We start from the raw sequence: 17069 nt of genomic DNA, 5'->3' as shown, positions 1-17069 counted from the left end.
CAAGAAAAACTCTACTCAGTAAGCAAGAGAAGACAGCCCAGATTCACCATGCTATTCATTACCTGGAACAGTTTCACTTTCTAGGACTTTGCAGATGCTATAATGAAGGTGAAAGTTGGTGCCTCTTACTAACATACCACACTGAAAATGTATATTTAAAATGTACAGTATTTCTCACCTAGCTTTTTATATCTATACATTTAGGGCCAAATTCTGATACTCTTATTCAGGCTGAATAGTACCAGATTTTAATAAGATTACTAATAGACTACAGTACTATTCAGCCTAAGGAAAGGTATCAGAATTTGGCCTTTAGACTTTTTCCTTTTTAAATGAAAACAACCACACTATTTTTATTTGTAAAGTTTACACAAATCTTGCTTCCTCTGCTATTTCTAATGAATTTTTCATATTACAGTTTGATGTCAAATTCATCTGTTTTGTCAAAAATTTAGTAAAAACCCCTCATATAATTGCACTTTGAACGCGTCTCTCACTCAAACAAAATGTTTGCTGTTAGATTAGGATTTTTGGGCCACAAACCCAGCAGCATGAAGGGCCTTGAACTGGCCTTCATTCTGCTATCAGTGCTATCAGGACAGCTTCATACTGCTTTCAGAATGTTTTGAGAACACTGTACACAGAGGGATTGCCGATGGACTATTTACAGAATGCTATAATAAAAAAAACAAAAAAACCAAGGTTCTCTTCAGGTCTTTCTCTTCAAGACTTTCCACAGCCGCAATCAATGTACGTTAGTTCTTAGTGTGTATTGTTAAACTAAAGGTCATCTTTGAGCTGTGCCATGTGAGTTTCACAAAATTGCTGCCTCTTGATCTCTGCATGAGGTGGAGTGTTTAGAAGAAACTGTTAAGATGTTTTGGAATTATAAATTCCAGCTAAGCATGCAAATGAAGGACTGTTCAAGAAACAATCTTTGATTTACCATCAAGGATCTACTTCTAGGATAAATTCCGGTTTTCAGGAGAGGCACAGCAAAGAACGTACGCCCACTACCCCAAAGAAGGAATGTGTTACCTGGCATCAAGGATCATATCTCAATGGACAGAAGGAGAAAGACTGAAAGTCTACTGCCCAGAGCAGGATTTCAGCCATAGATCAACCAAAATGCTGACATCTAAACTATATAAATTACTCACATCCTACCATGTAAGGGGTTCCTATTGGAAGTTTGTTATCTGTTTGAAGGACAGCTTCTTAAATTGATCAAAGAAAGATTTCTCTTTCTAATTACCTGAGAAACATTCTAACAGGAGTTTGTTAAATACAGTCTCCAGAGAAACAGCTGTGTTACCTGTTGTTTTATGGTACGATGCAACACTGTCTACACAGCCCTGCCTGCCTTTAGCAATGAAACTGATGTGAGCTTGATTTGAATAAGGGAATGCTACTCATTCAGTTGATCACTGATTTTTTTCTTTCCTGAATTTCTTTTTATTATAATGATTTTTTTTTAATTTCAGTCAACTTTGTTCAGATGAGATTCTCATCCACATATATGCTGACCTCATAACTAGAACCAAACAAAATGGATACTGATTATTCCCATGCCAACACATATCATACAAAATATTACATTTCCCCTCATTGATATCAAACTGACATTATACAACACATAAATGCTGATTTGCCTTAATTCCAATCCCTTATCTACCCCACCCTATTTCCACCCAGAAGGCAGGATTGGATATTTCCTCAAGAAGGGTGGAGACTGAAAGACAGAGACATAGTATCCAGTACCTTGACCAAAATTTTGGCTCATAATTCTTTTTGGTAGTGTAGGAGCACTACTGAATCCATATTTATCTCTGTGGTCCAGAATAAACTGCAGAAAATGGCTCTGAATATACCTGGCTTGGTAGCTTTGATTGTGTTTTATGCAATAACTTTAGCCATTGGAATTTGGGCTTCTTGGAAAAGCAAAAAGTACCAGAAGAAAGGGAAACCAAGTGAGATGATCATAGTGGGGGGCAGGAACATGAATTTTTTCATTGGATTATTCACTGCAACTGGTAAGTGTTCTTAAAGGAAATTCTTTTATCTTATTAAAACATTCAGGTTGAGTTTTTCTCATTCACAACATAAATTTGCTCTTTTAAGTCTGGGATATGGAATTAAAGTTTTATTAGCATTATCAGCCAGATTGTGCCAGCCCTACTCACACTGAGCAGTCCCTAATGTCTAGAGTAGTCCCACTTAAATTAGTGGGACTCCCTGAGGAATATGATACTACTCAAGAGGATAGAATGTGGTTCTAATTTAGGGCCAGATTCTGCTACCTTCACTCATGTTGAATACCTTACTTGTTATGTGGGATACGGTGCCACTCATCATGAGTAAGTCTATCAAAATCTGCCTGTAAAGAAGAATGTATATATAGTTCTTTGAGGTATTTACATACTATGCTTCTGACGCCTCTTCTATTTCTTCTGTGTTTTCCCATTGTCAGAGATTTGTCCCTCTTACCTGTCATTAGGGGAATGCAGTCCCAAATGACATTTGTCTGGCCAACAGATTTGCTTGGTTTAAGTCTAAGCTGAAGACTCGCTTTTTTGAATGCAATATGTGCTTGACTGTTGTTTTAAGGGATTTATTTTCTTAAGCACACATTTACTATTGTAAAGGACCATGATACATGGGAATTATGTTCTATAAATCATTAAGGAACAATAAATGTAACGCTATTTGCTCTTGCTATCTGCTCCAGCCAGTGTCTACCATTAACAAAAACAGAAATAAAAATAAACCTACTCAAATTGCCTAGAAATATTCTGAACATTAATGAGTTTTCCATGCAAATGTGGCTATTCACTTTTGAATATCGCCTCTCCGGAATTTTAATCAGGCCAAGTCTACACTGCAATGTTTTGTCAGCATAACTATGTCCGACAGGGGTGTAAAAAACCCTCATCCCCCAGCCATCACAGCTATGCTGGCAAAACCCCCGGAATAGATTCAGCTATGCTGACACCAGAGTGCTTCTGTTGCCATAGCTGTCATCCAGGAAAGTGATGTTACTATTCCGGCAGAAAAAAACTCCTGTCAGCCTACGCTGCATCCCCTGTAGGGGCTTTTGCCAGTATAAATGTACCGGTATAGCTGTATCCACAGAACCTGTGTAGTGTAAACTAGCCTTTAGGGTCAGATTCTGATCATCCTATCCACATTGCACAGTACCTTATTCCAGAAATAGTGCCATTGGAGTAAATGTGAGTGTGAGTAAACACTCACCAGTGTGAATAGAGGTTCACAGTCTGGCCCTGTATTTTTCAACATGTTTTATGAGAGTGGTAAGGCAATATATGTCTCATTGCTATTTCTCCTGCCCCCCCCCCCTTTTTTTTTCAGCAACATGGGTCGGAGGAGCATATATCAATGGTACAGCTGAAACTGTCTATCTTCCCACAAAAGGACTAGTGTGGGTCCAGGTGCCAATAGGATTTGCTTTGTCCCTTGTTATTGGTAAAAAAAAAAAAAATGTTATAAATCTTTTTTTTTTTTTTTCCAGTGTTATGGATCTAAAAATGTCAGTCTCCCAGTGTTGACCAAGTCTTTTCCCTGCTACCCAGAACACACAGGTTCACAGAGAGGCTCTTGAGCTGAAGAAGTATGTCATTTATTTGCTGATTCAGTGAGTGATCAGTGCACCGGAACAGGGCACAGCATAGGGTTAAATGCAAGGGCATACCCACATTCAGGTGCCCACCTTAAATACATGGTTACAAAATCAGTCGTTATAGCTATAAACACTTTTCTGCCTAACACTAAGATTAGTTTGCTAACTCAGTTGTTTACCTGATCAGGTTGTTGACCAAGATGGTCCCCTGATTGAATTGCTGACCAGTTGTTCATCTGATTGACGTGCTGGCTCAGCTTTTCACCTGTCTGTTCTACCTCCCTGCCAGACAAGCAGGCAGCTTTTCACATGTCCCAACTCCTACAATATACATTTGACATATTACATATTCTACACTCAGGTAACTGTCAAATACTCAGGGCTGTTTAAATTATTCTGAATGAAGTGTCAGATAGTGGACATCCAAAAAGTGATATCATTGGCCTTTATTGGACTATTCTGCATACATACAATAGATTCGGGATGAGAATTCAAGGGATTAATAATTGCAGGATCAGGGCTTAAAATGCAGAACTCAATGGGGCTCTGTGCAAGTGCAGAGATTCACCTGCATGAGACAATCTACAGCAAAATAATCTTACTTGTGTGTTTTGCTTGCATGTGATATTCTGTGAATAGTGTTTTTCTCCAATATCCTTTTGGCAGTAGGAACATCAGGCCCTCAACAAAATGTAATTCTTTCTTTGAAATGTTTCTGGAGCTAAAAAGTATCACCATGATTTCCCCACCAAAATACATTCTCCTAACACCTTTAATCTCAATGCATGTTTGTTATAGAAGACCTAGCCAAGTCCCTTAGTGGACAGTCACCAGTCAGCTGTAATTGTACTGATTTTGGGCCCATGTGCTTCCAAGCCAGCTGGATCTGGTCAGCATCCAGTCACTGCTTCTAACTCTGGGCCTCTCAGGGTATGTCTACACAGCAATGGAAGCCTAAGATTAGTGGGACTCAAATTGACCTGACTCAACCTTGGGCCTGAGCTTTTATATTGCATTTTAACCCCAGGTTAAGGATTTTCTGACCCCTGGTGCGCACACTTGTAACACTGACAGACCCTGGTCAGCAGCGGGTAGGATTGAACCTGGGATCTCTGGAGCTAAATACATGAGCCTCTACTGCAGGGGTTAGCAACCTTTCAGAAGTGGTGTGCCGAGTCTTCATTTATTCACTCTAATTTAAGGTTTCGCGTGCCGGTAATACATTTTAACATTTTTAGAAGGTCTCTTTCTATAAATCTATAATATATAACTAAACTATTGTTATATGTAAAGTAAATAAGGTTTTTAAAATGTTTAAGAAGCTTCATTTAAAATTAAATTAAAATGCAGAGCCCCTCCGACCAGTGTCCAGGACCCAGGCAGTGTGAGTGCCACTGAAAATCAGCTCATGTGCCGCCTTCAGCACGCGTGCCATAGGTTGCCTACCCCTGCTCTACTGCATGAGTTAAATGCCATATGGCCCTTAGCTAAGGCTGTAGAGCAGATTCATTAATCTCTCTCTAAGTGGTATTGGTGCCAGTAGATGGGACAGAACACCACACCCAGGAGGTGTGTGGGTTTCTCTCTCTCTCTCTCTCTCTCTCTCTCTCTCACACACACACACACACACACACACACACACACACACACACCCCAGTGTCAACACTCTAGGCTTAGGAATGTGTTGCACTGTGAGAAAATTCTACTGCCCATGCTGTTTCCTAACTGTGGCGGAGTTATTGATGGGACTCGGGTGCCCATAAGGATCACATGAGTACATAAGCTGCATAATTAGCTCCTTTGGTGGCTGTCTCAACAGAATGACTGGGGTTTGAGACGGCTTTATACTGAGCTACCATCTAACCAGACAACTAGGCTGTCCACCTCTAGGCTGAGTCACTTTGGCAGGAAAATGCCCCTGTGCAGCTGTCCGGAGGAGAATTAGCACATCAGGTTCCCGGGCTGTCAAGCTATGAAAGTGAAACTTGGCAATTTTTAATTTCTAAAATGGGATGTTCAGTGCAGGTCTTTTTATTTGGCTGGTTTTTTATTTACTTTTGTCTGTTTGTTTCGAAGTTTGACATAAAAGGCGGGTTTCAGAGGAAAAACACTCCAGCCCAGCTGGCAGCAGAGCAGTGAAGTGCATCCCCAGGGCTTGGGGTACCGTGTGCTCCAGCACCTCCCAGGATCCCTTATCCCTGCCCTGACACGCCCTGGGAGGCAGGGATAAGAGATCCCTGGGAGGCTGTGGGGAAGTTTTGGGGCTGGCTCCCACTTACTGCCCTGACAGCACACACTGCCTGCGCACTCTGCACATGCAGCCCCAGGGGGGCCAGAGAGAGGAGTGCAGACCAAGCAGCTGCCCTGCAGGGAGTGGGAGCAGTCAGGGTAATGGGGGTCATCTGTCCCCGGGCCATGCTGAGCTGGGAGCTCTGCTCTCCCCTCTCCCTGCAGGGCAGTCGCTTGATCCTTGCTCTGCTCTCAAGGGCCCCCGCCTTCCCTAGGGTTGCATGTTCAGTAGACAATGGGTTACCCGCTAATTCGACCCGCTGCCATTTGCAAAGGGAGGTGCAGCTTCCATTTGCAATAGAGTGCAACAGATGACATCACAGATTGTCGGCATAGAGAAGACTAAGGAAGTTGCCCCAAGGAACTCTGGGATACAGCCGGAGGACTTCCAGGACCCAAGACAGGCTGGGACCCCGTGCACATAGGAAAGCAATAGGGCTCGAACCCCAGGTCCCAGTGCCAGCTTAACATGGGGTCCGACCCTCCAGCGCCTGCAGGATCCTGGGATCCTAGGTCCGAGCCCTAGGTTAGCACAATTGGTGTGTGGACGCAAGGGGAGTTAGATTTGAGCCCAGGCTCAAGCCTAGGCTTACACTGAGGGGTAGACATACCCTAAGGCCCACTACTGGGTGCAGACCTCTTGTCTGGCCCCCTCTCTGGGTGCTCTGGATTGTAATTTAACTCTTTGGGGACACATGGCAGGTAAAGTAAGGAACACAGGCTTTGCTTTGGAGTTTTTAAAATCACAGTAACCTTTGCTGTCAAAACATACAAGAGTTACAGATCTCTAGGAAAACAACAGGTGCCTGAATGCTCTTTTCCCTGCGTCTCTGCTCATCCCTTCTTGCGAGTCCTTAGGCCTAGTCCGTGTGTCCAGCAGTTAGGCCCCGTGGGCCCTTTACCTTCTGCAGTATCAGTTGTCCAGCAAGAGAGTGAGAACCAAGAGCAGATCTTGCCTTTAAATAAGGTTTCAGTCCCCTTTGTCATGCTATCTACTGACCAGCTTCATCATCTCAGTCAGGTGGTTGAAGTCCTACTCCCCTGGGAGACAAACTGGGAGAACCAGTTTCCTTTAGCCTGGCCACTGGTTTCAGCAAATCCATTGTTCTGACAAGCACCATTGATGACTCTTGTGTTAGTTGCTTCAGGGGGGCTCCCTGGATTACAATAAGCTGCCTTGGTCTGTCCTTGGCATCTCTAGGCAGGCACAACTACACACTCCAATGCAAGTCACATTCTTCAAAATGGCAGTTACAATGTCAAGGGCAGGTCACAATTAGATACAGCCGTACACCAGCCCATTACATAAAGCTGGAGTAATGGGTGTGCAACAGTGCCATTTGTGGGCAGTTTCCCCTGGAAGTGTGTAGTAGGAATTTAGCAGAATCCTACAAGTAGAGACAAGGAAGAGCTGCTCTTACACTGGGAAATATCTGCCCTGTGAAGAGAACTATGAGCGTGAGCCAAAGCCCATTGAAGTCAATGGAAAGATGCCCATTGACTTCCATTTCAGTCAGGCCCTAAAGCAGTAGCCTATGGACACGGCAACCCTTTCTCATGTGAGTAATCCTTACCAACACAAGAAACCCCATTCAGAGACTGCAGGTCCAGTCCAGCACCCCTTCCTCATGTCAGTAATCCCCAGACAAGCAGTCCTGTAGGCATCAGGATTTGGCACTACATACATTCATCAATTGTAATGGGACTACTTGTTTGAGTTAGGAGTGCTGATATGAGGAAGGAGTGTAGGACTGGGCTCAGTTCATGAGATGCTGACATTAAAAACAAGATAATTTAATTTTGGAGGAGGCATAGGGGAGCTGCAGGTTTCATTGTATGTAACTGAGGGCAGCATTTATCTCAGTACATTGCATGGCATCTAGCATTCACAAAATCAAGGACAAACCTATTGTCTTCTATTGACCAAAGCGGGTAGCATAGGCAGGGGAAGGCTGTGCCTCCCCAAACAGCCTGGCGTGGCCCTGCCCACGCTCCGCCCGGAAAGCCCCCTCCTGCTTGCCCTCGTCCTTCTCCCTTCACCCCAGCCCAGCTGGTCACTCGTCTTCAGGGAAGCACACTGGGGCTGGGGTGGCCATGGCCAGGACTTGGGGTGGTTGGGGCCACGCCGCCCGGTGCTGGGGGGGAAGGATGCCAGAGCTGGGACTGTCTGCCCTGTGCTTGGGGGCGCTCGGGGGCTGGCGGGAGGGGCTGGCGGCCATGGGGAGGGTGGGGCTCTGGGATCCAGCAGGGCCTCGGGCAGGGGCTTGCCTCCCTGAGCCAGTGGGTCACCCACCACCCATGCCAAAACACATTTTTTTCAGATAATGTAAGACCCTTTACAGTGAAAACTCTTTAGGGCCTTGCATTGCCTGAAGGAGATGGTTATTGATGAGAAATGCACTTTAAAAAGCTTGGTAAATGTGGATATTTAATGAATTGTGGAGGTGATCAGCTGACGGACATTTTAATGGGGAACATTAGCAAGTTATTGCAATGTGACCTGTGAACATTGACTAATGCTGGCTTTAATACAGATGTCATTTAGAACAAGAGGACAGTTCTGACAATTTCTTAGGAGATTGTATAAAATTCAATGACAATATTATCATTTTTGATAGGTGGCCTCTTCTTTGTAACTCCAATGAGATCCAAAAATTATGTGACAATGATGGATCCTCTCCAGGAAAAATACGGGAACATGATTGGAAGCCTTCTCTTTATTCCATCATTAATAGGAGATTTATTCTGGTTTGCAGCTATTCTTGCTTCATTAGGTAAATATATTTGCTCTGCTGTTGTATTTGATAGAAAGACGATGTAGCAAAACACAGAGGACAAGGGAAAGCCAGCCATGGATAGCTCTGCTTTACACCACCTTTTGCGGATTATGTGTTCATCGCTCATTCAGGAAAATATATTGTTTATTCCCTTTCCTAATGTTTCTTGTGCATGTTTAAAGTAAAACTGATGGAAATATAAAATTCACATTTCCATAGTACTAGGTAATGCTGTGTATTTATTTATTATCATCCTGATATTATAAATGGGGTCTGAAGTGCAGAGAGCGGAAGTGACTTGGCCAAGGTCACAAAGTAAGTTGGTGGCAGCACAAGAAATAAAACTCCGGAATCCTTGGCTTCTATCCAGGTGCATAACCACTAGACTGCATTGCCATTGGTATCATTTAACCACTTATTTGTATAATAAGAAACTTGCACATATAAAACCTGTTATGATTATTCAAAACTGTCTTTGTCTGCAGGGGCAACAATGAGGGTCATTTTGGATATCAGAGGCTATTTGGCCATCATCATATCGGCATGCACTGTTATACTCTACACTTTACTGGGAGGGCTGTACTCAGTTGCATACACAGATGTGATACAGCTGATTTTTATTATGCTCAGCCTGGTAAGTTCAATGCATTTCTGGGTTATCAGTTTTCTCAATATTGAACAACTAAAGATGAGAGACAAAATTCCTCTCGCATTTTCACCGGTCTCAGTCCAAAGTAGGTCCATTGACACTGGTCTCAGACCCCAAAGCTCTACTTTAGGTGTAAAAACAAAAAAGGCCCCAGGACTACATAAAGCCAGTTTTCCAACTCTTACTTGGGTTGAGTAGCACTTACTCATGGGTGTAGTCTACTGTCTATTCACATGAGTAAATGCTAATCCATTTGAGTAAAGATTGCAGAATCTAGCCCATAATTACCTTGGTTGGAAATAAACAAAACCCAATAAGACGACTAGCTAAAAACACCAATTAATTTAAATAAAGCAACCATGCTCTTAACTACATGATGCAAGACACGAGACGTAATTCTTCCAGTCTACTCTGCATTAATTAGGCCTCACTGGAGTATTGGGTTCAGTTCTGGGAGCCACATTTCAGGACAGATGTGGACAAATTGGAGACAATTCAGAAAAGAGCAACAAAAATGATTAAAGGTCTAGAAAACATGGCCTGTGGGGGAAGATTGAAAAAATTGGGTTTGTTTAGACTGGAGAAGAGAAGACTGAGAAGGGGACATGGTAACAGTTTTCAAGTACATAAAAGGTTGTTACAAGGACAAGGAGGAAATTTATTCTTGTTAACCTCTGGTTGGACATTAGGAAAAACTTCCTGTCAGGGTGGTTAAGCACTGGAATAAATTGCCTAGGGAGGTTGTGTAATCTCCGTCATTGGAAGTTTTAAAGAGTAGATTAGACAAACACCTGTCAGGGATGGTCTAGATAATACTTAATCCTGCCTTGAGTGCAGGAGACTGGACTAGAAGACTCTTGAGGTCCCTTCCAGTCCTACACTTCTATGATGACCAGGCAGATGCAGGACTGGGCCCAAGAATGGGGGCAAACAAATGACTCTTTGCACCTCCTTTGTGCCTGGTGCACAGCTGAGAATGTGCTCAGTCTCTCTGTGTCTGAGTTCATCCAACATTACAACGGTGATAATAATTCATATATGGTGGCCCTTTCTGATGGACTCTACTTTTCCTGTTGATAACTGAACATTGACATACCACATTCTTGACATAGAGGATATGATACATGGAGTGAAGATTTTAACCTTAATGCATTAGTGAATTACACTGGGCTGGCACTAGGGTGACCAGATAGCAAGTGTGAAAATCAGGACAGGCGGTGAGGGATCATAGGCACTTATATAAGACAAAGCCCTGAATATCGGGACTGTCCCTATAAAATCAGGACATCAGTCTAGCTGGCACTGAAAGGCCTTGTAGAACAAGAAGGAATTTGAATGAGCTTGAGGGAAATGCTTAGGAAAAAGGAGAGGGAATGAGATACAGGAACAGGAATAAAGGGTGGCATGAAATGAAGATGAGCAGGAGGAGGAGACAAAAAGGACAGTTAGGCAGCAGGCTTGGGATGTTTGTAGGAGGCAGGAGTGGGAGAGGAGAAATTAGAGCAAAGGCAAGGCCAAGACGCTTGAATAGGATATAGAAGTGAGAGGAAGCTAGTGAAGAGATTCAGTGTTTCCATTTTAATCCCAGTGGATCTGTGTCCCATTTGCCCTGCTCAACTCTGCAACAGAAAGCATTTATTACACTGCTGCTCAGGAATCCTACCAAGCCCCTTGGATTGGGCAAGTACAAACAGAATATCTTGGACGGTGGCTGGATGACTTCTTATATCTGGTAAGAAATCTTTCTTGGATGGGCTGGTGGGGTGGGAAATTGGACTGGGTGAATGGTTTCATCATCCATTCCAAAGCCAGTCCACAGAGTTGGCAAAAGACTCATCCCTGAAACAAAGGCCACCGCCCTGCCCAACTTCAACTCTCTGCTCCCAGGCATCAAGGCGCTAAGAAAGAGTCACAAAAAAGGCATTTTTCAGTGGCCACATTCTCAGGAAACAGCTGGACCATTCTGGCTGAACTTAAAAAAAATAAATCAGCTGGAGGCAAGAATTTCACCCCAAACAGTTAAAGTTTGTTAAAGGTATAAGCAACTTGAAACTAAGCTCTTATAATGATAAGTGTCAGGTAACATTGATAACAGAAGGTGCTACTAGCCCTACCAATAAATAAAATAATACTAATAGGCGAGGAATGTTGTCTCACTGCATTAACATTTGAACGTTTCAGGTTCTTGGTAGTATCCCGTGGCAAACTTATTTCCAACGAGTTCTCTCAGCGTCCTCACCAAGACAAGCAAGGCTCATTTCCTATCTCTCTGGACTGGGGAGCTTTTTAATGGCCATCCCCTCTGTGCTCATAGGGGCCGTAGCAGCATCCACAGGTAAAACTAAATCATGTGGCTTTAAGAAATGTACTTTTTTGCTCAAGATTTAAAATCAGTGGCCAAGATTATTAAAATAGGGCCTAAAGATAGGACTCCATTGTCCTAATTTAGGCACCTAATAAAGCAGCCTGGTTTCAATGCTGAGCTTCTAGTAGCTCTTACTGACATCAGTGGGAGCTGCTGGCTATTTAGCATTTTTGATACTGAGGCCACTTATTTAGGGGCCCGAATCAGAATGCTGGAGCCTTCCAGCTTCTGATTCAGGTGTTCAAGTACCTAATATATATTTAAATCTCAGTTGTGGGATCTCCATTACAGTATCAATGTCTTCCTTATGTTTTATGTTAGGTAAAGAAGGGGGCTGCCACATTTCTATTCTGTGCACAGTACAGTACATACACTTGAGCGCAAAAAGAAAAAAAAGACCAATAAAACTTATTTTCCCTCACTGCTTTATACTCACGATCTTCACTGAGTTGTGTTGGTATCATTGATCATGTTCAGGGGAGAAAACGCACAAAGGAATGTAAAGGTTCAGTGATAAAACCAAAAGAAACAACTCCCTCTCCCTTCCCCTCCAAAAAAATCGCAACCACCCTAGTTGGAGCAGGATCAAGCTCTTGTGGAGGTAAATAGCTTAGTAAGAATCAGAAAAGAATTTGATATTTATGGGCTAAAGCTGTCAGAGAAATCAGTGCAAAGACCCCATCTCTGGGCAATCAGGGTCTGGAGAGCGGACAGACCTCTCAGTGCCTCGTTCCCAGAAGCAGCAGAGGGGACATGCCTGCAGGCACATTGTGCACTGGACCAATCATCCCTCCAATTGGTTGACTCAGTTCACTGCCAGTTTACCCAGCAGTATTGAACCATTGTGCCCCTTATTTGTGTTAGGATTTGGCATTAACAACATATACATGCTTTCTAGCTAGGTTTCCAAGGACTTTCAGTTCTCGTGCTTCAGGACATATGAACATAAGAATGGCCCTACTGGGTCAGATCAAAGATCCATCTAGCCCAGTATCCTGTCTTCCGACAGTGGCCAGTGCCAGGTGCCCCAGAGGGAATGAACAGAACAGATAATCATCAAGTGATCCATCCTCTGTTGCTCATTCCCAGCTTCTGGCAAACAGAGGCTAGGGACACCATCCCTGCCCATCCTGGCTAATAGTTTATCTAATTTATCTAGTTCTTTTTTGAACCCTGTTATGGTCTTGGCCATCACAACATCCTCTAGCAAGGAGTTCCACAGGTTGACTGGGCATTTTGTGAAGAAATACTTCCTTTTATTTGTTTTAAACCTGCTGCCTATTAATTTCATTTGGTGACCCCTAGTTCTTCTGTTATGAGAAGTAGTAACCAACACTGCCTTACCTACTTTCTCTACACCAGTCACGATTTTATAGACCTCAATCATATCCCCCCTTAGCCATCTCTTTTCCAATCTGAAAAGTCCCAGTCTTATTAATCTCTCCTCATATACTGATACATGATCACTGATACACATACACTGATCACCAGCTGGAGTCAGGAAACAACCTAATCTAAGTACTAGAACACAGTTTTTAGCTGCGCAAGGATGGCTCTTTGTAGAAATACAGCTCTGAAGGCAACAAAAGCATGAATTAAATATTTAATTCTTCACCTCCTTTTATTGTTCTGTGTTCAAGACTGGAACCAGACGAGCTATGGTCTTCCAACACCAGTGGAGAGAGGAGAGTCAGCTATGATACTGCCATTAGTGCTGCATTATCTCTGCCCAGCCTACATTTCCATTGGCGGCTTGGGAGCTATCGCTGCTGCCGTCATGTCTTCTGCAGATTCAGCCCTTCTCTCTGCCAGCTCTATGTTTGCACACAACATCTACAGAAAAATTCTTAGGAAACAGGTGACAGATTCATCACTAGTATTTACAGCGGGGAGAAACTGCTGAAAATCTGTGCACATTTTTTGCCATCATTTCACGTGTCTGATTTCAGATTCCCAAAATTTCAACTGATTGTCAAATTTAGGGAGACTGGAATTTTCACATGACATTTGCTCTCCCCAGTACAGCACTGCTCTCTGCTGGAAGCCCGGAGACCCCAAACTTGAATACTTGTCTGTCATGCCTGGGATATGTGACCTTGTCCAAGTCATTTAGGCCCAGATTCTTAAAGGTATTTAGTCAATTGCTGTACTCAGCATTGTAAGGCCCAACTGATTTAGGAGCCTAAACTAATTTTCAAAAGTGATTTAGGCCCTTAAGAGTCTAAATCCCATTGGCTGCCTGGTATTTTGGCTCCTAATTGCCAAAATCCTGTTGGAAAATGAGATTTGGTTAGGTGCTGCAACACTGAGCACAGCAATGCCCAGTGCTTAATTTGTAAAGAAAGAGGTGCCAGGATTCAGGCAGTTAGGTGACGGGTCTCAATCAATTATTTTACATTCATAACTGATGCAGCAAGCCCAGAGGTGCTGGGGCTATGAACTGCCAAGCCTAGAGATCTGGCACAAATTAAGTACTGGCAATGCCTAAAAACCATTAAAAATCTGTGCCTTGCCCTCTGGGAGCCTTGTTCTCCCATCTTTTAAAATGAGGGGTAAGAACATTTAAGTAGAAGTGTTGTGAAACATAAATGTAACTGGGGTTAAAGGTCACAAATTATGTTGTAAAAAAGATGAAATTCATAGATCACACCTCCATATCTCACAACAACCGGGGCTGATTAATGCTTTAACAGACTGTATGTTATTGATACAACACAGAGGGACTGATCCTGCTCCCATTGCAGAAAATGGGAGTTTTACTATAGACTTCAATGGGGATAGCATCAAGTCCGTAAAGGTATATAAGTCAGAGGCGGTAACAGAGTCCAGGAGCTACTGATTCCCATTCCTGTGGTCAGCCAGCTAGCCCATGCTGCCAAAGTCAAATTGGGTTTTGCAAAAACAACGGAAGTTTGCAGAAGTTCTGTAAACTCAAAATGGCAGATGTTTTGATTATGGGTACGTCTACACAGAAACTAGACACCTGCGGCTGGCCCATGCCAGCCAACTTTGGCTTGCGGGGCATGGACTGCTGGGCTGTTCTATTGCTATATAGACTTTCAGGCTCAGGTTGGAGCCTGGTTCTAGGACCCTGCGGGGTAGGAGGATCCCAGAGCTCAGACTCCTGGCCGAGTCTGGAAGTCTACACAACAATGAAACAGCCCCACAGACTGAGCCCCGTGAGCTTGAGTCAGCAGGCACAGGCCAACCACGAGTTTTTCTTTGCTGTGTAGACATACTCTATGTTGCTCAGCTCCAGTATTTGATAGTAAGTTCTTACTATATATTTTACTATGTACTTTTTTATTATTATTAGCTACTCTAATTCCAAAGATGTCTTTCAAAATGAACATGGCCCCGAGGTTTGAATGTAGAGTTTTTCTAAGTCAAGACTAATTCAAATCCAGCCCAGGTTAGTAATGCTTACAGATAGTCTTCAGCTGAAGAATTTAGTTCTAGATCCAGATTTTGAACACACCTACGTTCTGAGGTATTTAGATCTAGAATTTTGGTTTGGCCCATCACAAGCTATTTGTAAAATTTGGATCTGGATATTATTTATATGATCACTGTAAACTTGAGATTGGATTCAGGGTGAGATTAAAAAATGAGCCAATGATGATTTCTACAACAATACTCTCTTATTTTACAGGCTACGGAGAAAGAAGTTGTCTGTATAATGAGGGTCTCCATGGTGGTTTTGGGGACAGCAGCTGCAGGCCTGGCTTTTTATTCCCATTCTATTTATGATCTGTGGTTCCTGAGTGGCGAGCTGGTGTACGCCCTACTCTTTCCCCAGCTCTGCTGCGTCCTCTTCATTCCCAACACCAACACATATGGCTCAGCTGCTGGATTCCTCTTCGGGTTCCTGTTAAGGCTGCTGGCAGGGGAGCCTTCCCTGAAAATCCCCCCTGTAATCCACTACCCAGGCTGCTCCCTTGTGGACGGGGTCTACGTTCAGCTGTTCCCTTTTAAAACCTTCACCATGCTTCTCACTTTGGGGACTATCGTTGCTGTTTCATACCTGGTGGCGTTTTTGTTTAAGAGAAACATCCTCCCTCGCAGATGGGATGTTTGCAGTGTAATAGAAGAAAATAGTGCATTCACCCACCCGCCCTGCGCCAGATAGAACAGGTGGATTTACAAGCAGCTATGCTACTAGAGAATCATGCTTAAATGCAGGGCATCACTGAGCATTCTGCAGTTAAGTTACCAGGTCGATGACATTTCTTTTCCAGTCTTCTCTCGCCAATTATGAATTATTTGGTAGATTCATAAAGAAAACAAGAATTCCATTTGCACTATGAAAAGGAATGAAGTCAGAATATGCAATGATTTAAGGGCCTCTGGTGAAGGAACTTGATCCTGCAGTGGTTAGAATTGTTAATATAATGAAATAACTCAATGCTTCTGTGTGTTCTTGGTAGCAGGAGCTTGAAAAATACAGTAGGGATGAGAGGTTACAAAGTGAGTTGCCACAGATGTGAACTTCATACATGACACCTCCACATCGCACAACAAAGGGGACTGATTGATCCTTTAATAAATTGTATTTTATTCATAATACACACACAGGTTGATCCTGCTCCCATTGCAGCAAATGGGAGTTTTACTACAGACTTCAATGGGGATAGCATCAGGCCTATGAAAGTATATAGACAAGTATGCTACATTTTGAATTTGATATAGTCCCCAGTGAAATGGCAAAGCCATCTGTTGGGGGAGAGATCAGATGTGGAAAAAAATAAGTCACCCACTACTTTTACAATGCATAAATTATACATTGGACCAACCAGGCTATTGAAATCAATACTTTACATTAGTTATACTGAATTTTATGGAGCTATGGTCTAATCACAGTTTAGACAGAAGTCTGGGAGCCAGAAATTCCTGAGTTCTATATATACCTTTGCCAATGACTCCCTCTTGTGGTCTTAGTGAAGTCATTTAAACTATGCTCCCCAGTTTTATTATCTGCAAAATGGGGATAATGGCCCCAATTCAGAATCTCACTTAATCACATGCTTACCTGTAAGCAATTGAGCAATCTTATCTCTGTTTAACAAAGCACTTAAGCACATGCTTAAAGTTAAGCATGTGCGCAGTCCCTTTGACTTCAGACTTTGAACATGCTGATGTGCTTTGCTGAACCAGGAAGGACAATACTTATCTACATCACATGAGGCAGTGATGATTAATTAGCTAAGGTTTGTAAAGAGGTTTTAAGATGAAAAGTTTTAAGTAAGGATCCACCCACTCCAGCCTGCTAACCATGCTGGTGGCTAACATGGACAGTTGTCAACTAGGATCTTTATTTAGACCAACTCTTTGTGTATAGGTTCTCTGATCATC

The 17069-nt window shown here is 42.9% G+C and overlaps 1 protein-coding gene across 1 annotated transcript; it reads left to right on the top strand.

The window, feature by feature from the left end:
* The first annotated feature begins 1855 nt into the window (after nucleotides 1-1855).
* On the top strand, nucleotides 1856-16269 carry LOC112112680 (high-affinity choline transporter 1-like). Its single transcript, XM_026651663.1, has 8 exons — nucleotides 1856-2033; nucleotides 3370-3483; nucleotides 8545-8700; nucleotides 9189-9337; nucleotides 10941-11084; nucleotides 11534-11687; nucleotides 13358-13575; nucleotides 15370-16269. Exons 1-8 carry the CDS (start codon nucleotides 1856-1858, stop codon nucleotides 15844-15846), a joined length of 1590 nt encoding a protein of 529 aa, XP_026507448.1. The 3' UTR covers nucleotides 15847-16269.
* Nucleotides 16270-17069: the final 800 nt, after the last annotated feature.

This window comes from Terrapene carolina, unplaced genomic scaffold (genome assembly GCF_002925995.2).
Source record: "Terrapene carolina triunguis isolate 2854851 unplaced genomic scaffold, T_m_triunguis-2.0 Scaffold97, whole genome shotgun sequence".
Classification (NCBI taxonomy): domain Eukaryota; kingdom Metazoa; phylum Chordata; order Testudines; family Emydidae; genus Terrapene; species Terrapene triunguis.
Note: the sequence above shows the minus strand (reverse complement) of the source record. Positions and strands in the feature narration are given on the sequence as shown.

Coding starts and splice junctions, on each gene's coding strand:
- LOC112112680 (XM_026651663.1), top strand. CDS start 1,856: ATGGCTCTGAATATACCTGGCTTGGTAGCTTTGATTGTGTTTTATGCA. Junction 8,701..9,188: donor AGCTATTCTTGCTTCATTAG/GTAAATATATTT, acceptor CTTTGTCTGCAG/GGGCAACAATGAGGGTCATT. Junction 11,085..11,533: donor TGGATGACTTCTTATATCTG/GTAAGAAATCTT, acceptor TGAACGTTTCAG/GTTCTTGGTAGTATCCCGTG.